Source organism: Erythrolamprus reginae, chromosome 10 (genome assembly GCF_031021105.1).
Source record: "Erythrolamprus reginae isolate rEryReg1 chromosome 10, rEryReg1.hap1, whole genome shotgun sequence".
Lineage (NCBI taxonomy): Eukaryota > Metazoa > Chordata > Lepidosauria > Squamata > Dipsadidae > Erythrolamprus > Erythrolamprus reginae.
The window spans coordinates 36,977,886-36,998,880 of record NC_091959.1 but is presented as its reverse complement, the minus strand read 5'-3'; the positions used below and the strand labels follow the sequence as shown (position 1 = coordinate 36,998,880).

Sequence of the window (20,995 nt, the reverse complement as noted above, 5' to 3'; positions counted from 1 at the left end):
TCTTTGATAATAATCTCTCAGTTGTTGTTGCCTATGCATCGCTCTCCGCATGCGTGGCTGTATCATTAACTCTTGTTCCGAATCCAAGGAGGAGCTAGATAATTGATCTCCTTCTGAGCTGTCTGCCACACTCTCCTCCTCCCTGTCACTCATGTCTTCTTGGTCAGAGGAGCCTTCATCAGCAGATTCCACCAGGGGAAAACAGGCCTGCAGCATGTGGATGTCTCCCCCACATCCACAGTCCTTGGGGCAGGAGCTGGGCCAGAGCTAACCACAACAGAAGAAGGCCAAGATTTGGACTCTGATTTATTCCTCGGATGTTTATTGAGACGGTGACATAAATTTGTGCTAGTTTTAAATTCCTGATAAGGTCCCTGACACAACTTCCTCTGAGTCAAACTCCTTCCAAAAACTGAACAATGTCTATCTTTCCTTTTCTTTTTTCCCCACAATTTCCATTTTTATATCATTTATTTTATTTATTTATTTTATTGGATTTGTATGCCGCCCCTCTCATCACATATATCTTAAAATATCAATTACATCTTTATACATTTTTGCACAATCAATAAAAAATCAATGTCCTGTTTCGCATTTATTTTTATCCTGTTTATTAGTCTGTTTTCCTTCATTCTGTTCCACTTCGCTCCTTCTATCTCCAACCCCTCCTTCTACCTTCTTACTCCTTCTCTCCTCTCTCTTCACCTTTCTTTTTCTCCCTCTTTACCTCTCCCTGAATGCAGGCAGGCGGTAGGGAAAGCAAGTAGGAATCTTGGCTGCATAGCTAGAGGTATCACAAGCAGGAAGAGGGAGATTATGATCCCGCTATATAGAGCGCTGATGAGACCACATTTGGAGCACTGTGTTCAGTTCTGGAGACCTCACCTACAAAAAGATATTGACAAAATTGAACGGGTCCAAAGACAGGCTACAAGAATGGTGGAAGGTCTTAAGCATAAAACGTATCAGGAAAGACTTCATGAACTCAATCTGTATAATCTGGAGGACAGAAGGAAAAGGGGGGACATGATCGAAACATTTAAATATGTTAAAAGGTTAAATAAGGTCCAGGAGGGAAGTGTTTTTAATAGGAAAGTGAACACAAGAACAAGGGGACACAATCTGAAGTTAGTTGGGGGAAAGATCAAAAGCAACATGAGAAAATATTATTTTATGAAAGAGTAGTAGATCCTTGGAACAAACTTCCAGCAGACATGGTTGATAAATCCACAGTAACTGAATTTAAACATGCCTGGGATAAAATACAGAAAATAGTATAAGGGCAGACTAGATGGACCATGAGGTCTTTTTCTGCCGTCAGACTTCTATGTTTCTATCCTAGTTCATCTCTTATTAACAGACTGATGGCATATGCTATATCCTTTTAAACTAGCAGTGGCTCTTCTGTAATCATTGTATTTATATATTTTCTGTATAAATAACTCTTTACTCTGGATATATGTTACTCATCTGATGCTGCCTCTTCCAAAGTTTTGTCTCCTGGGTCTACCACCAATTAATTTTCAATTTTATTCCCAAATTAACCACTATAGCTTAACTTCCAAAATATTTATTGTCTCTCGTGCCTCTTAATTCTAAGCATCCCCTCTGTCTGTCTTCCTCTATGACACTAAATGGTTTCATACACACACACATACACCCAAACCAGGTTATGTTGAATAAGACATAATAGTTGAGTCAGATAACATCAAAGTTGAGTCAAAGCTGAGCTGAGCTGAGTGGATAGGGGAAACTTTTGTCTTTACCTCCTTATGAAATATTCTGAAGATGAATCAAAATCTTGTGTTTCCTTCAGTTACAATCCATTCGACGGGCCAAATGAAAACCCCGAAGCAGAACTTCCTCTCACCGCAGGAAAATATCTCTATGTGTATGGAGATATGGACGAAGATGGCTTTTTTGAAGGTTTGTGGGAGATAGGGGAGTCCTGACAGTGATTTGATTTAATTTAATTTAATTTAATAATTTATTTTATTTTATTTTACTTTTTATCTATCTATCTATCTATCTATCTATCTATCTATCTATCTATCTATCTATCTATTTATTGGATTTGTATGCCGCCCCTCTCCGTGGACTCGGGGCGGCTAACAACAGTGATAAAAACAGTATGTAGCAATCCAATAATAAAACAACTAAAAAACCCTTATTATAAAAACCAGACATACATACAGACATACCATGCATAAACTGTAGAGGCCCAGGGGGAAAGAATATCTCAGTTCCCCCATGCCTGACGGCAGAGGTGGGTTTTAAGGAGCTTACGAAAGGCTACGATCTGCTATTTCTTTTTTTAAAAAACAATTATACATATAAAGACATTGACAATTGCAAACAAAATAAGTACAAGTAAAAAAAACAGATAAACAAATAAACAGAACAAAAAACAAAACATATAAACAAAACATTTGGGAAAAATAATTCCCCCACCCTTTTAGAATCTTCAATCGGAGAATATTTCCTCATAACTTGTTATTATTTTATTAATGTATTGCTTTGCATTGCTTTTGCCTTTAAAAAAAAAAAATATCTGTCTTTTGAAAATTTATAATTTTATAATATTATTTGTTTTATTTTTGTTCTTTCCTCTAGCCAATCATAAAAATGTCCCCATATCTTATAATATTCTGAGTTTTCTTTCCCATCTACCTTTTTCGACAGCATGTCCATCTCTGCACAATCTAACACCTTTTTAATTACCATACCTTCATCCGGTATTTTATCAGATTTCCATTGTTGAGTGTAAACTATCCTTGCAGCTGTCAGAATATGGATAACCAAGTATCTTACTTCTTTTTTAATTTTTTTTTATTAAGAATCCGCTATTTAAGTAGATGCACTATTTCAATAGAAAGCTTTGCGGCCATTCTTTTAAGTAAATGACTTAGTTTAGGTTGGTGATGGCGAACCTATGGCATGTGTGCCACAGATGTCACACAGAGCCGTATCGGAGGGCACACATGACTTTGCCATGGAGGCGTCTGTAATATGGCAAATGATTTAGTTTTACTAGATAAGTGGTCAAAGCAACGGAAACTGCAGTTTAATGTTTCCAAATGTAAAATAATGCACTAGGGCAAAAGGAACCCTCAGTCTGAGTATTGTATTGGCAGTTCTATGTTAGCAAAAACTTCAGAAGAGAAGGATTTAGGGGTAGTCTCAAAATGGGTGAACAGTGCGGTCAGGTGGTAGGGAAAGCAAGTAGAATGTTTGGCTGCATAGCTAGAGGTATAATAAGCAGGAAGAGGGAGATTGTGATCCGCTGTATAGTGCGCTGGTGAGACCACATTTGGAATTCTGTGTTCAGTTCTGGAGACCTCACCTACAAAGAGATATTGATAAAATTGAACAGGTCCAAAGACGGGCTACAAAAATAGTGGAAGGTCTTAAGCATAAAACGTATCAGGAAAGACTTCATGAACTCAATCTGTATAATCTGGAGGAGAGAAGGGAAAGGGGGGACATGATCGAAACATTTAAATATGTTAAAGGGTTAAATAAGGTTCAGGAGGGAAGTGTTTTTAATAGGAAAGTGAACACAAGAACAAGAACAATCTGAGGTTAGTTGGGGAAAAGATTAAAAGTAAGGTGAGAAAATATTATTTTACTGAAAGAGTAGTAGATGCTTGGAACAAACTTCCAACAGACGTGGTTGGTAAATCCACAGTAACTGAATTTAACATGTCTGGGATAAACATAAATCCATCCTAAGATAAAATACAGGAAATAGTATAAGGGCAGACTAGATGGACCAGGAGGTCTTTTTCTGCCATCAATCCTCTATGTCAGTGTTTCCCAACCTTGGCAACTTGAAGATATCTGGACTTTAACTCCCAGAATTCCCCAGCCAGCATTCGCTGGCTGGGGAATTTTGGGTGTTGAAGTCCAAATATCTTCAAGTTGCCAAGGTTGGGAAACACTGCTCTATGTTTCAGGTCCAGCACACCAGTTGATTTTCGGCCTTGGGAAAGGCCGTTTTGCCCTCCGGACACTTCAGGGAAACTTCCCTGAAGCCCCAGAGGCAAAAAAAAATCACCCAATGGACAAACCGGAAGTTCGAAAAATGTATTTCCGGTTTGCCGTTGTGCTTTTTTCTTTTTTTGCACTTTGGAGGTTTCAGGAAAGCTAATAGCACCATGGGCAAACTGTGCCTTCTGCTCTGTGCTGTGTGCTATTGTTCAGTGCAAAAAAAACCCTACTCCCTGCAGCAAAAAAAGCACATTCCCCAGGGTCATGCCCCCCCCGGCATCACTCCATGTACTCCAAGGGGGGGGGAGCAACCCCACTATTTGAAAAACTCTGAATTAGTAGATACAGTAATCCCTCGCTACTTCACGGTTCATCTTTCACGGATTCGATAGTTCACGGGTTTTCATTTTTATTTTTATTTTTTTAATATAAATTTTTATTTACAAATACGAATATAATACACAGAAAGAAAGAAAAGAAAACTTATATAAAAAGGAAAAAAACACAGTACATCACAAATACATATTAAAATATAGTGATACCTCGTCTTACTAACTTAATAGGTTCCGGGACGAGGTTTGTAAGGTGAAAAGTTTGTAAGATGAAACAATGTTTCCCATAGGAATCAATGGAAAAGTGATTAATGCGTGCAAGCCCAAACCTCACCCCTTTTGCCAGCCGAAGCGCCCGTTTTTGCACTGCTGGGATTCCCCTGAGGCTCCCCTCCATGGGAAACCCCACCTTCCATGCTTTTGTGATGCTGCAGGGGAATCCCAGCAGGGGAATCCCAACAGCGCAAAAATGGGTGCTTCACTGGCAACGGAAGTCCAGAGGTGGGGTTTCCCAGCGAGGGGAGCCTCAGCGAAATTGCAGCATCGCAAAAACACAGAAGTCCTTGAAACCCCACCATTGGACTTCCGTATTTTTGTGATGCTGCAATTTCGCTAAGGCTCCCCTCGCTGGGAAACCCCACCTCTGGACTTCCGTTGCCAGCGAAGCGCCCATTTCTGCACTGCTGGGATTCCCCTGCAGCATCACAAAAACACGGAAGTCCGGAGGTGGTGTTTCCCATGGAGGGGAGCCTCAGGGAATCCCAGCAGCACAAAAATGGATGCTTCGCTGGCAACGGAAGTCCGGAGGCAGAGCATTCCAGTGGCTGGGTTTGTATCTCGAAAAGTTTGTATGACGAGGGGTTTGTAAGATGAGGTATCACTGTATAGGCGAGTAGAGGATCAGTCTATAAATTCTTCTGAAACTATATAAATTTTCTTTAGCCAGTTACAGTTAATGTCAAAATTCAATTTGTCTTTTTTAAATAACATATAAAAGAAAATAGAAGCAGAATATATAAGTAACATAGAAATCAGATGTTCATCTAGAAGTTCATACCTTTATCTTATTTGCTCTGTTTGCTTTCATCAGGTATAATTTTTTAAAAAAATTACATGTTCCTAGTGTACTTAGCAAGGCTTTTTTTCTATTTTCTAACCAGTGGTAGGGTAGATTCCAACATTCATAGAATTGTGAGTCATCTTTGCCTTTAATTTTGAGGGTCAATTTAGACATTTCTGCACATTGGGTTATTTTTTCTAGTATTAACTCGTCTTGTGGGGTTTCTACATTTTTCCACATTTGGGCAAAAGCAAACCTTGCTGCAGTAGTGATATGGATAATCAGATAGATATAATTTTGATTAAGCTGTTGAATAATCCTTAATAGGAAACATTGTGGGGTTTTTTCTAAGTTTATCTCTAGTTTACGGGTTTTCAAAGGGGGCTTAAATCTATTAAATCCATTGAAAATTCATAATTTTTTTCTACAGTACTCCTGTACTCTATTATTTATTATTTATTTATTTATTTATTTATTTATCAATTATTTATCAATCATTTATTTATTTATTTATTTATTTGATTTGATTTGATTTGATTTGATTTGATTTGATTTGATTTGTATGCCACCCCTCTCCGGAGTCTCGGGGCGGCTAACAGCAATAATAAAACAATGTACAATAATAATCCAATAAATACTAAAAATGATTAAAAACCCATTAATATTAAAAACCAAACATACAGACAGACATACCATACATGAAATTGTAAAGGCCCAGGGGGAAAGAGCATCTCAATTCCCCCATGCCTGGCGGCAGTGGTGGGTTTTAAGGAGCTTACGAAAGGCAAGGAGGGTGGGGGCAATTCTAATCTCTGGGGGGAGTTGGTTCCAGAGGGCCGGGGCCGCCACAGAGAAGGCTCTTCCCCTGGGTCCAGCCAAGCGGCATTGTTTTGTTGACGGGACCCGGAGAAGACCCACTCTGTGGGACCTAACCAGTCGCTGGGATTCGTGCAGCAGAAGGCGGTCCCTGAGGTAATCTGGTCCGTTTTCTATTAAAGAAACTGGTAGGATATCCCATGTAGTTCCAGCTGAGAAACGTTATAGAATGACTGTTTAATGCAAAGGGTGGGTTTTAAAAGTCCAAATACTCATTAAATACATTAAAAAATATCTTTCAACTACTTCACGGGAATTCGTTTTTCACGGGTGGTCTTGGAATGCATCCCCCGTGAAAAACGAGGGATCACTGTCCTCTTAACTGTGAGATGGGATGGATAGGATCTTTATGTTCCAGGAACACAACTAGTATGTGTTCTGTTGGGCTCTCTGGTAGACATCTCCCAAAAATTCACAGGTACAAATTTCAGACACACACACGTTTGAAAATTCAAAACAATGTTCTTTATAATGAAAAGTCCCTTAAACTAAGCCCTCTTTTGGTATAGCAAAGAGCACTGGTCTCCAAACAAACTGGTAATTTGTACAAGTCCCTTATCAGTTCTATGATAGTTAGCTTGCAGCTGTGAGGCACTTCACAGTCCTTCTTCTTTCACAAAGTGAAACACACTTTGCTCTGGTTTAGTTTCCAAGCGGGGGGAAATCAGCACACAAAAGGTCAAAGTCAGCAAAGCAGTCACGAAACACAACGATCAGATAATCCTCCACAATGGCCAAACCCACAGGCTGCTCTTTATAGCAGCCTCACTAATTACCACAGCCCCACCCAACCACGGGTGGCCTCATTTTCTTGGATAATAATCTCTCAGTTGTTGTTGCCTATGCATCGCTCTCCGCATGCGTGGCTGTATCATTAACTCTTGTTCTGAATCCAAGGAGGAGCTAGATAATTGATCTCCTTCTGAGCTGTCTGCCCCACTCTCCTCCTCCCTGTCACTCATGTCTTCTTGGTCAGAGGAGCCTTCATCAGCAGATTCCACCGGGGGAAAAACAGGCCTGCAGCATGTGGATGTCTCCCCCACATCCACAGTCCTTGGGGCAGGAACTGGGCCAGAGCTATCCACAACAGTATGTGTCTTCCTTCTCTCATATTTCTTTCTCCCCAAGGTGAACTTCTAGATGGGCAGAGAGGTCTGGTTCCCTCCAACTTTGTGGATTTTGTGCAGGATGAGTCTCGCTTATCCAGCGGGTTGGGCAGCGAGACAGAACAGAATGTCGTCAACCACAGTAGTCTCCTGGTAGAAGGAGAAGGCCTCCAGGATATCAATTTACCGGTCCAGATAGACTCCGGACTCCTAAATAACGGTGCAGGAACTCTGGACGTGAACATTGACGAAATTGGAGAAAACATTGTGCCTTACCCTAGGAAAATTACCCTTATCAAACAATTAGCCAAAAGTGTCATTGTGGGCTGGGACGCTCCAGTCGTGCCACCTGGATGGGGGACCGTCCATAGCTATAACGTCTTGGTCGACAAGGAAGTACGGATGAGCGTCCCTTTGGGGGCCAAAAGTAAAGCCCTCATAGAAAAATTGAACCTCGCTACTTGCACTTACCAGATATCTGTTCAAAGCATAACCAGCCGGGGGGTTTCCGACAAACTCCAGTGCACCTTGTTGGTTGGGAAAGACGTTGTGGTGGCACCTTCGCACCTTAAGGTCGACAACATCACCCAGGTTTCGGCAGAGATCAACTGGCTCCCCACCAACAGCAACTACAGTCACGTCATCTTCCTCAACGAAGAGGAATTCGATATTGTCCGGGCTGCCACCTACAAGTATCAGTTTTTTAACTTGAAACCCAACATGGCCTACAAGGTCAAGGTTTTGGCCAAGCCCCATCAGATGCCCTGGCAGCTGCCTTTGGAGCAACGCGAGAAAAAGGAAGCTTTTGTGGAATTTTCGACCTTGCCAGCAGGTAAGCCTTCAGTCTCACAAAGACCCTACAGTCTTTGTTTATTTATTTATTTATTTATTGGATTTGTATGCCGCCCCTCTCCGGAGACTCGGGGCGGCTAACAGCAACAATAAAGCAGTGTACAATAGTAGTCTGATGTTAGAAATAATTAAAAGCCCATTAATATAAAAAAACCAAACGTACATACATACCATGCATAGAATTGTAAAGGCCAAGGGGGAAGAGGGTCTCAATTCCCCCATGCCTGACGGCAGAGGGGGGTTTTAAGCAGCTTACGAAAGGCAAAGAGGGTGGGGGCAATTCTAATCCCTGGGGGGAGTTGGTTCCAGAGGGCCGGGGCCACCACAGAGAAGGCTCTTCCCCTGGGTCCCGCCAAGCGACATTCTTTAGTTGACGGGACCCGGAGAAGATCCACTCTGTGGGACCTAACTGGTCGCTGGGATTCGTGCAGCAGAAGGCGGTCCCTGAGATAATCTGGTCCGGTGCCATGAAGGGCTTTATAGGTCATAACCAACACTTTGAATTTGTTGGTATGTCTCGGTATAGCTAGGCTATGAGATCTTCGACATAAACCGAGCAGCGAATTTTAACAGAGCGTGGGTGTGTGATAAAGCCAAAGAAGCAAAGACACAGACTTAGTTATGCTTAATAAGTACTACAGTGGTACCTCGAGATACGAGTTTAATTCGTTCCGGACCTGGGCTCTTAAGTCGAGCAGCTCTTATCTCGAACGACTTTTCCCCATAGGAATTAATGTAAATAATTTTAATTGGTTCCAGCCCTCAAAAAACTCACAAAGTTAGTCTAAATTATGCAGAAAGACATGTTTTTAATGAAGAAATGTACATGTACATATAAATGAATAATGAAGTTTCTTTCACTTAACTTGTAAACTTTCTTAAACTTTTAAATTTACATATGTTCAACTTCTCTGCCACCCAATCCTGTAGGACAGAGGTCCCCAACCCTTTTTGCACAGGGACCGGCTTTAAGCGATCAAGAGAGGAATGGGTGAATGAATGGACGGAGGGTGGGAAGGAAGGAAGGAAAGAGGGAAGGGACAGGAACAGAGGAAGGAAGCAAGGAAACTTATGAAAGGGGAGAGTAAGAGAGGAATGAGTGAAGGGAGGGAGGGAGGGAGGGAAGAAGGTGGGAAGGAGAAAGAAAAGAAGAAATAGAGGAAGGGAAGGTAAAAGAGAGAAAGAAAAAGAGCAAGAAAGAAAGAAAGAAAGAAAGAAAGAAAGAAAGAAAGAAAGAAAGAAAGAAAGGGGGAAGGGACAGGAACAGAGGAAGGAAGCAAGGAAACTTATGAAAGGGGAGAGTAAGAGAGGAATGAGTGAAAGGAGGGAGGGAGGGAAGAAGGTGGGAAGGAGAAAGAAAAGAAGAAATAGAGGAAGGGAAGGTAAAAGAGAGAAAGAAAAAGAGCAAGAAAGAAAGCTGCAAGCACCCCCCCGAGCCCCCCAGGCCGGCTGCAACCTTTTAAAACACGCGCGCCGCTTCGCAGCTGTCTCCTGAAGCCGAACGCGGAAGTTAGCGTTTGGCTTCAGGAGACAGCTCCTTGGCGCTTGTATCTCGAATTTGGGCTTGTAAGTAGAACAAAAATATCTCTCCCCTCCCAGCTCTTATCTCGAGTTGCTCTTAAGTAGAGCAGCTCTTATGTCGGGGTTCCACTGTATTTACATATAGACAAAAGATAGAAACATTCCATAAGAAGCACTAAGCAAATACAAGATGATAAGCACTAAGCAAATACAATAACATACACACTGAGCAATTACACTCCCCCATTAAGGCAAAGTAAAAATGACTGAGCAGAAACGAGCGCCACAGCATCATTTGAGGGAAGGAGTACTGGCACCCTCTTATGACGAACCACACTAGAATATTCAACAGTTAAAGTGATAGTACAAGTTTAAAGTGATAATACAAGTTTATAGTGGCAAACCCTAACAAACATGTACCCTGTACTAACAGTCCTCGTCCTCTCTCCTTCTAGCACTGATGATATTAACTACTTGGGTAAAGAAACATCGGCAAGAAAAATCCCAAGTCATATAAATAATTTGACTTGTTAGCAAGAGAAAGAAAAACAAGAAGCTTTAAGATATTTCTATTGAGTTCTTTTTATGCTTATTAGGAAAAATGTATTAATAAAACTTTTTTTTAAAAAAAATATTGTGTTCAAATCCAGGTCCTCCAGCTCCCCCTCAAGACGTTCGAATTCAACCTGGTCCAACTCCTGGAACTATCCTGGTTTTTTGGAAGCTGCCAGTCCTCACCGCCACAGGGACCTCCAATGGAGCCAATGTGACTGGCTATGGTATTTATGCAAAAGGTCAAAGGGTAGGTCTGTATTTAGAGAAACCTTACATTGTTGGGGGGGGGTTTAAAAATAATCTGATAAGGGCAATTGCCAAATTTGTTCTGTATCATCATATCCCAGACGAATGACCCATTGGGATCCCTTTGTGGTATTATTATTATTATTATTATTATTATTATTATTATTATTATTATTATTAATGGTCCCTAATCTCTTTGCGTTTGTCCCTGCATCCAGGTGGCGGAAGTGATGTTTCCAAACGCAGAGAACTGCACTGTGGCACTAGCCAAAATCCAGAGCCTGGATGCCAGAGAAGTCCTTGTCCGGACAATGTCTGTCCAAGGGGAGTCTATGGACTCCTTGAGCGCTCCCATCCCACCTGACGTACTGGTGCCTCCTCACCCCCCGCCAGCTCCCAAATCGAAGCCATTATCAAGTGCCAGTATCCCAGATACCAAAGAGGAACATTTGTGTCCCCACGGGAAAAGGGAGGACTCCTGGGAACAGACCCGCGCGGCCTCTCCCATCCACGGACACACTCTGGAGCCTCCCAACTTCCACAGCCCGCTTCACGGACGGCGGTCGCCGTCCCCCAACCGGATCCTCCCGCAACCGCAGGGCACCCCTGTCACCAACACGGTGGCCAAGGCGATGGCACGAGAGGCGGCTCAGCGGGTGGCAGCCGAAAGCAACAGGGTGAGCAGCATCGCGGGTTCGGATGACCGCATGGAAACCTCCGAGTCTGGTTTGGGGCTGGTTGTGGGTTTCGTGGGTTGGGATAGTTTCAACTAGGGTCATTTTAGTTCTACTGATAGGTCAGGATTTTGAGCAGCAGGGCAAAAGAGGTTTGGGAGGAATGGGAAGAGTTAGCAAGATAGAAACATGGAAGGCATGGGTGAAAATTGGGAGAACGTTGACATCCTCAATTCTCAGTATTGTTTATCAACGGTGCTACAGAAGTGCAGCTCATAGATATGTAAGTATGCGTACATAATTTTATATACAGTGGTACCTCTACTTAAGAACTGGGTGTGACTTAATTGTCATGTGACTGGGTAGGAGTGGCTTGAACGATCATCATTGTTCAAATGAACTGTTAAGTCCTCGACTTACAACCTCACCAGTATTGCTCGCTGGGGTGACAATTTGCTTTGCGTTTCCTGCACTCTCCTTCCTGTTCGCCCCCCCCCCCCACCTCAGGCTGGATAGCTAGGCGAACGGGTGCTGCCAGAAGCATAAATGCTGCTAGCGCAGCTTCCACCCACGCCTTCTGCTTGCACCTCAGGTGGGAGGTGGCCACGTGAGGCTGGAGGGAAGCTGGGCAGGAGAGAGGGAAGCTCGTCCGAGGCCAGGAAGGAGGAAAGAGGAAAAAAGCAAGGAGCACAGACGCAGCAGCAGGGGGAAAAAGGAGAGACGAGACGAGACCAGTAATCCAGGAAGTGACAGCCGCCGATTAGCTGGAGCTGCGCACACGTCTTCATTTCCACCAGTGAAACTGTGTTCCACTCTGTCCTGCCTGCTGCCCACCCCTGTATGTATGTATGTATGTATGTATGTATGTATGTATGTATGTATGTATGTATGCCCTTTAATCTTTCCCTGGCTCAGCTGATAAATAAAGGAGAACCTGTGGTTTAGAAGGTAAAAATACTGCTAGAAGGTAAAAAGCACATGCTAGCACACACCCCTTTTAGCAGGCGAAGACCATCCTTTTTTCACTCCCTTTTCTCCCCTGGCACCCCTTAGATGGAGAGGAGGCCCGTCTTTCCAGAAAGAAGCAACGCGTTGCAGTACCCCAACTCGGATGAGGAAGAAGATGGCTACGACTCGCCCAGGGTTAAACGAAAAGGTGCTTCGGTGGATGACTTTTTGAAGGGTTCTGAACTTGGGAAACAGGTAATGGGCGTCTCCTTTGGCCATGTGACAGGTGGGCAAAACCCCAATTCATAAGAAAGACCCTTTGAAGGCTCATCATCTCTTTCCTCTTTAATCTTGTTTTCAAGAAAGAGGGAGAAGGTTTTCTTCTTTCTACTCTTTCTCCTCTCTCTCCCCTTTCTCTCCTTCCTTCCTTCTTCCTATCCGCCCTCTAAATCCTTCCCCAAGTGGATAGTTTTATTATCATTATATAACAGATTAAAATATTTCTCTAGCTCTTACCCATCTATAATCATCCCTCTTTTTCAAAATCTTCTACCTAACATATTTAAATCTTAACTTTCAGTACATGTATTTTAACTCTGTCAAGATCTTTTTGGTAAACCTTCTCCCACTTTCTTGAAAACAAGATTAAATATATATAGAGAGATATATAATAATAATTATTCAATTATTATCATTATTCAAATACAATAAAATAAATGACATTTCGGATTTATGTACATTATTTCATCTGTATCCAACTTTCTGCTTTCCACTTCCCTCTTTCTATCTCAGGTGGCTACTCCGCCTCTATTACCTACTTCCTTACTCCTTCTCCCTCCTTATACTACCCTTCCCTTCTCCTACCTTCTTCTTTCTACTCTTTCTCCACTCTATCCCCTTTCTCTCCTTCCTTTCTTCTTCCTATCCGCCCCCTAAATCCTTCCCTAAGTGGATAGTTTTATTATTATTATATAACAGATTAAAATATTTCTCTAGCTCTAACCCATCTATAATCATCCCTCTTTTTAAAAATCTCCTACCTAACATATTTAAATCTTAACTTTCGGTACATGTATTTTAACTCTGTCAAGATCTTTTTGGTAAACCCTTCTCCCTCTTTCTTGAAAACAAGATTATATATATATAATATATTTATATATAATTCTCTGCCTTACAAGGCAAAGGTTGCAGGTTCAAGTCCCAGTGGGTATGGCTAGCTGATGAGGCCAAAATAAGGCCGAAATAGATCTATCCTAGTCTCCCTTAATTTTCAAATTCAGCAAAAAAACATGTCACACACACACACACACACACACACACACACATATATATAAAAATTATTTAATTATTATTCAAATACAATAAAATAAATCACATTTCGGATTTATGTATATTATTTCATCTGTATCCAACTTTCTGCTGTCCACTTCCCTCTTTCTATCTCAGGTGGCTACTCCGCCTCTATTACCTGCTTCCTTACTCCTTCTCCCTCCTTCTACTACCCTTTCCTACTTCCAGTCGCATGACCATTAAGCCACAGCCACAAAATAAGCCACACCCACAGTGTGGCAGTCAAAATTTTGGCTGCCCATTACTGGTTGTGGCCAGTAAGTGGAACCCATGCCTGGCTACGCACACAGCGTAGTGGCAGGAGCAACAACCTCCACCTGCCTTGAGCAGAGGGTTGCATTAGTAGGCCTTGGTGGTCGCGTGCAATTCTGTGATTTATTTATTTATTTATTTATTTATTAATCGGATTTGTATGCCGCCCCTCTCCGCAGACTCGGGGCGGCTCACAGCAATAATAATACAATGTAAACAAATCTAATATTTAAGTTAATTTAAAACCCCAATTTAGAAACCAATCATACATACTAACATACCATGCATAAATTTTATAAGCCTAGGGGGAGGGAAAGTCTCAATTCCCCCATGCCTGACGACAGAGGTGGGTTTTAAGGAGCTTACGAAAGGCAAGGAGGGTGGGGGCAACTCTGATATCTGGGGGGAGTTGGTTCCAAAGGGTCGGGGCCGCCACAGAGAAGGCTCTTCCCCTGGGTCCCGCCAAGCGACATTGTTTAGTTGACGGGACCTGGAGAAGGCCAACTCTGTGGGACCTAACCGGTCGCTGGGATTCGTGCGGCAGAAGGCGGTCCCGGAGATATTCTGGTCCGATGCCATGAAGGGCTTTATTGGTCATAACCAACACTTTGAATTGTGACCGGAAACTGATCGGCAATCATGTCCTATGTCCCCTTTCCCCCCCTCCCTTCTCTGACAGCCCCACTATTGCCAAGGGGAGGAATATAACACGGAAAGCAGCAGAGGCTCCGATTTATCAGACATTATGGAAGAGGACGAAGAAGACTTGTACTCAGAGATGCAGCTGGAAGACGGTGGGCGGAGACGAGTGAGCATCACCTCGCATAACACCTTGAAGGTAACAAAAAAAGATGATGATGATGACCCAAAGGTGATTTTTTCGAGAGGCAAGTGGCCTTTCTTTGTTTTTTTCATTGACGATGCCTCGCTTCTCGTCCAAGAGTCTTCTTCAGGAGGAAATGAAGAAGCTTCTCGAATTGAAAAGCGAAACAACTTCAAGGAAAAAAGCAAAGAAAGTCCAGTTTTTTAATAATAATAATAATAATAATAATAATAATAATAATAATAATAATAAAAAAACAATAATAATATAATATATTATTATTATTATTATTAATAATAATAATAATAATAATGTATTAGATTTATAATAATTTATTAGATTTGTATGCCGCCCCTCTCCGAAGACTCGGGGCGGCTCACAACACAATAAAAACAGCATTATACAGGCACAAATCTAATATTAAAAAAAACTAAAAACCCTATCATAATTAAAAACCAAACAGCACATACATACCAAACATAAATTATAATAAGCCTGGGGGAAAGATGTCTCAAATCCCCCATGCCTGGCGGTATAGGTGGGTCTTAAGTAGTTTACGGAAGACAAGGAGGGTGGGAGCAATTCTAATCTCCGGGGGGGAGTTGATTCCAGAGGGCCGGGGCCGCCACAGAGAAGGCTCTTCCCCTGGGGCCCGCCAGACGACATTGTTTTGTCGACGGGACCTAGAGAGGGCCAACTCTGTGGGACCTTATCGGCCGCTGGGATTCATGCGGTAGCAGGCAGTTCTGGAGGTATTCTGGTCCTGTTTGTATGCCACCCCTCTCCGAGGACTCGGAGCGGCTCACAACAATACACCATGTACAAATCTAATGTTAAAAACTGTTGCTCCAGAACAGTTTCTATTAGGAATCCGTAAGAAACAATATGATTAACAAAAAACCCTCAATACCCAATAATACATATGTTCTGACAGACTCTCTGGTAGGAGCCTCCCAAAAATTCAAAGGTACAAATTTCAGACACACACACACATTTGAAAATTCAAAACAGTGTTCTTTATCACAAAATTCAAAATAAACTAAGCACTCATTTTGTATTGCAAAGAGCCCTCGTCCCAAAACAACCTGGTAGTCTGTACAAGTCCCTTATCAGTTCGTAAGTACTTAGCTTGCAGCTGTGAAGAAAGTCACAGCCCTTCTTCTTCCACCAAGTGAAACACATGTTGCTCTGCTTTGGTTTCAAAGTCGTGAAAAATCAACAAAGTCTGGAAACAGCAAGGCAAATAAGCATATAAGCCAAAAAAGGTTTGCCATCTCTGGTCTAAAGTTATAAACTAGGCGGTCTTTTGAAAAAGGCAAGGGATAAATTTAGAAAAAGAGCTTTCCTTCAACCTTGGAGTCCTCTGTGGCATCCCATCTCCTGATTTATTTTTCAACGGGTGTCCTTTCCATCCAGCACAGTAGTCCCTCGCTTCACCTACTGCGGCTTCACTTCTTCGCGGGTTTTCAAGAAATATTAATAAGAAAAATCATTCGCGGATCTTCGCTGGTTCGCGGGTTTCTGAGGAAGTCGATCGGCAGATTTAAACAGCCCGCCGAACTCGATCGGCAGGTTTTTCAAAAAATATATATCTAAAATTGTAAATACTGTATTTAAAAACTATATCTAAAATAAATACTGTGTGGGAAGGGTTTATAAACACTTAAAACAATGAAAACTTACCAAACAATTACAATATAAATACTTAAATAAGTACTATCAGTCGATAAATTCCCCATCGTGGATTTCACCTATCGCGGCCGGGTCTGGAACGTAACACCAGCGATAGGTGAGGGACTACTGTAGTAGGTATCATGGTTTCCTTCTCTCAATCTCTCTCTCTCTCGCGCGCGTGCACTTTCCCTCCTTTCAAAAGTACGCGACGTTGTTTTGACCTGGTAAGGTGCTTTAGGTTTTACTTTTTTAAAAACTAGGATTATTTTTAGAAAGTTGTTCAGGTCTAAAAAAAAGTACTGCAGCATTTCTGATGGATCTGGGGTGGCTTCCCCATTATTGGAGAAGGAGGAGGACCTTCAGAGAGTCATAGCTCCTAAAGCAGTGGTTCTCAACCTGGGGGTTGGGACCCCTTTGGGGGTGGAACGACCTTTTCACAAGGCCGTGGGAAAAGGCAAATTTCCCATGGTGTTAGGAACTAAAGCTTCTATTCTGGCAACTTGGAACATGTTTTTACAATCTGACCAATCAGGCGTTGACCGTGGGAGTGTCCCTCTGACCTTCCTGCCAATCAGCTTAAAGCTCTGTTGGGAGAATTGGCGCCAGACTTATGGCTGGGGGTCACCACAACATGAGGAACTGTATTAAGGGCTCATGGCATTAGAACGGTTGAGCACCACTGCCCTAAAGGGAGTTCTTTTAATCAATAGCAAAGAGATTTTTGTTCTGAACGTAGACAGGATGTCAACACTGAGAGACAGAGAAGGGTGGAGCTCCAGCGGCAGCCAATTCTGAGATGAGATTTTCTGTGGAAGGTCGACTACTCATGTTCTGTTATGCCTGGTCAGGTTCTTCTTTTGACTGCAGTAGACATGCCTGCTAAAGTTGACATCTCGCCCGATAGACCATGCTAGGACAGCTGTTCTAACCATCTGTTTTATTTTCACAGATTTCCCATTCAAAGCATGACATAGTTCTACCCTTGAATAAGAGCCGCATGCTTTCAGCTCACCATTGCTGTACAACTAATACTATCTTTATTTTTTCCCCTTTCCTTTCCTTTCCTTTCCTTCCTTTCCTTTCCTTCCTTTCCTTTCCTTTCCTTTCCTTCCTTTCCTTTCCATCCCTCTCCTTTCCATCCCTTCCCTTCCCTTCTGTTCTTCATTCATCCCTTTTCTTCTGTTCCCCATCGATCCCCTCTCCATTGATCCCTTCCCAATTCATTCCTTTCCTCCCTTTCCCTTCCTTTCCCTTCCCTTCCCTATCTCTTTTTAAAAAATTGCATACTGTTTGTTCTCCTTTCTTTCTTTCTTTCTTTCTTTCTTTCTTCCTTCCTTTCTTTCTTTCCTTCCTTCCCTCCTTCCTTCCTTCCTTCCTTTTTTCTTTCTTTTTCTCTCTCTCTCTTTCTTTTCTTTCTTTCTTTCTTTTCTTTCTTTCTCTCTTTCTCTCTCTCTCTCTCGGTGGCGACCCTTAAAGGAATGCTATCACCATAAAACCACGGAGACGGCTTTCCAGGAGCCTCCCAATTTTGCCTGCCACCGCAAAAAACTGTTCAGTATCCCCGAAGTGGCGGAAGAGGAGGGCGATCACTCCGAACGTTCCCACAAACAGGGCTCGCGCAGACCCCGCCAGGCCCAAAACACCCTAGCTAGAGAGGGTAGATCGACGAAGGCCTCCGGTCAACAGCACCCCGCCTCCTGGCATTCCGCCACCAAGAATTTGGAGGACACTGAGGAACGAAGTTGTAGACCCGGCAGGTCTTCCGCCCGAAGCCCAGATAGTGGTTTGGACTGTGGCAGCGAGGAAGAAGAATCCCGTTTTAATTTCCCTCCGGTGCATGAGACCCTCGCTGCCCGTATGTCCCCTACCTGTGATCGGGATGACAGCAGCGCTGCCTCGTCTTTACGGCCACTCTTGGCCCGTCGGAAGACACTAGTCCGGCAGAGTAGCATTGAAGAAGACTTTGGAGACCCCATCCAGTTCTTTGTGGACTCTCCAAACCACGAGGATCTTCCACCTTGCCCCAAGAGGAAGCCCGAACATCAAAGATGTTGTAGAGCAGGACATCTGACCCACGAAGATGCTGAGAGAGGTCGGAGTAGCCCCTTGATAGAGAACGAAACGAGACTAACTTCTCTTCCACTTTCAAAACGTCCCTACCGAAAGTCCGAAACCCCACCGGTGTGTTGCAATCCAAACTTCCTTCTAACATCTGCCTGCCCAATCACTTCCTTTATTTTTTCAAGCAACAATCTTTTATTTCTCTCTTTCATTTTTGAGTTCTTCTCTCCCATATGCATGTGACTCTTCTTTCTTTTTCCCATTTTCTTTTCCCTTCTCCGCCTCTCAATAATTCGCTTCCCATCTTAATCTGCGTTTATTATTATTATTAATTAGATTTGTATGCCGCCCCTCTCCGTAGCGTTGCTTCGTTGGCTTCCCAAAACTTCTCCTTTCGTTTCATTTCCCTTTCTTTCTTTTAATTTTGTGCTCTGCTTTAATCAATCGGTCAATAAAATGAGGTTCAATTGCTTTGTTGGTGCCGTTATGATTCTGCTGTTCCCAACAGGCCAAAAATAAATATCCAAATATTTTTTTTAAAAAAAAACAAACACCTGCCTTTCCCTCTTCTGTTTTTTTTTTAAGAGGACAACTGAAACGATGTTTTAATTAAGGGTTAGCTGAACTGTCAATGTCCTGACATTTGGGATCGCTCTTTGATTTTATTTCTTTTCTTTTGTTTATATTTGTCCTCTCGGTTTTGAGCTCGCTCGGTAGAATAGAACCATGTGTAATGTGATGCACACCTTCAGCAATGACAACAAAACACACACAGCCAAACAATGAATGTATTTCCATCCTCTCCCTACTTCTGTTCAATGTCTGCTTTTGATAGTTTTATCTTTTATTTTAGTTTATTTTTAATCTCATTCCAGATTTTCAAGGATGAACATTCTCGCCAATCCTTGGGATATTCCGGCTTTTTTTCAATTCCTATTTTATTTTTTATTTTTTATTTGAACAAAATCAGAACTCACCTCTTCTTGCCTTTGAAGTTGCAAGCTCTTAACTTTCTCACCCTGCAGAAAGACTCACCATCCACCCCCCAGATTTGAGCCTCTTTTTTTTTCAGGCGATGGAAAGACTTGGAGACACAGAGGGAGGTTGTGTCTCCCTTAAGGAAGCGGTTCTCTCCAGTTGATCCAGATCGTGGTTTGCACCCAGTTTAGCGAACTAGAAATGCTCCAAATATTCCACTCCGCGTGAAAAGGAACTCCAGCGGTCCATTATTCCAAATCCGTTTCCTCCACAATGGGATGCTTTCTTCTTCTTTTGTCAAAATTGTCCATCAACCAAATTGATGGTTTCCCCCCTGCCGATGGTCGGTTTATTTGCAAAGCCATTCTCCAGAAAGTCCTCCAGAGGATTTGGAAAGCCTCTTTCACAATTTTTTTTTAAAAAAAAAAAGTTGAGAAAGTGGCAGGAAAAGTAGGCAAAAGATGGCAAATATTCTGCAAATAGGACAGGCTAAACTCTCTGGAAAGCCGATAAACCTACCAGCTCATCCAGATTCCATAGTTCGAAGGAACGGCCGCATTCTCAACAAAGAGGAGGCCAAAAGACGCAACCACAAAGGCAAAAGAATACTTTTGATTCTCCTTTTGTTTGTTTGAATGTGTGGCTGTTGTCCACCAAATATGTGCCATGTCCAAATGGCAATTTTTCTGTCTCTCCGTCCGTCTGTCTCTCTCTTTCTCTCTCTCTCTCTGTGATTTTCTTTCTCAGGTTTAATGGCCTCTATTCTCTCTCCCCCCCCCTTTTTTTCTTCCTTCCTTCCTTTTCTTTTTCAGCTAACCTTTCAGTTAAAAAAGGAAAAGTTTAGTTGCCTTTATAGAGTGTACATTTTCAGAGAATGATCCATTTGAATTTTTTTTTCTCCCCTTCCACCCAATTGTGTATCGTCCCTTGTTGCCTTTCTCTTCTTCAGCAGGGTTGTTGGGTAGCTTTTAAACATCTTTCTCTCCCCTCCAAAACCCCTTCCCTCCTCTTTTGTTTTCGGTTGGTCTGGTCCTTCAGCTCTTAAGTAACCCCATGTCGTCCAGGCGGCCGGATCGAAGGGAGCATCCCGATCGAAGGTCATCTCATGGCACTTCTGGTCCCCAAAGGGCCCGTCCCGTCCTGGCCCCTTCTATGGGTGAGTTGACAATGATCCATCTGCTTCATTGGTTTGCAGGGTGGGCTGGGCGGTTACTGAGTTTAGAGGAGAAGGCTGAGTTTGAAGACCTGCTGGGAGTTTTTTCGGTGAAACCAGTCTATCAGGGTGTTCTGCCGGGCTCTATGGTAAGAGTCTCCCGAAAATTCAAGGGTACAAATTTCAGACACACACACTTGAAAGTTCAAAAACAATGTTCTTTATCACAAAAATTCAAAAGAAACAAAGCACCCTTTTTGTATGGCAAAGAGCACTCGTCCCAAAACAACCTGGTAGTCTGTACAATCCCCTTAATCAGTCCTTAAGTACTTAGCAAGCAGCTGTGAAGGAACGTCACAGCCCTCCTTCTTCCACGAAGTGAAACACACACACACTTTGCTCTGCTTTGGTTTCAAAGTCGTGAAAAATCAACAAAGTCCGGAAACAGCAAGGCACGGTCCTGAAGAAACAACGATAAGATAATCTTCCACAACGGCCAAACCAGCATGCTGCTATTTATATCAGCAGCTCTAATTGCTGGAGC

The 20,995-nt window shown here is 42.6% G+C and overlaps 1 protein-coding gene across 1 annotated transcript in view; it reads left to right on the top strand.

Annotated features, from left to right (window-relative positions):
• The window catches only part of RIMBP2 (RIMS binding protein 2), a 72,911-nt gene that overhangs the window by 28,601 nt on the left and 23,315 nt on the right, over positions 1-20,995 (top strand). The window contains exons 9-16 of the mRNA XM_070761988.1: positions 1,817-1,926; positions 7,387-8,196; positions 10,388-10,539; positions 10,757-11,215; positions 12,266-12,415; positions 14,442-14,600; positions 17,736-18,440; positions 20,337-20,454. Of these exons, the coding sequence (XP_070618089.1) occupies positions 1,817-1,926; positions 7,387-8,196; positions 10,388-10,539; positions 10,757-11,215; positions 12,266-12,415; positions 14,442-14,600; positions 17,736-18,440; positions 20,337-20,454 (2,663 nt within the window). The remainder of the gene's footprint in view (positions 1-1,816; positions 1,927-7,386; positions 8,197-10,387; positions 10,540-10,756; positions 11,216-12,265; positions 12,416-14,441; positions 14,601-17,735; positions 18,441-20,336; positions 20,455-20,995) is intronic.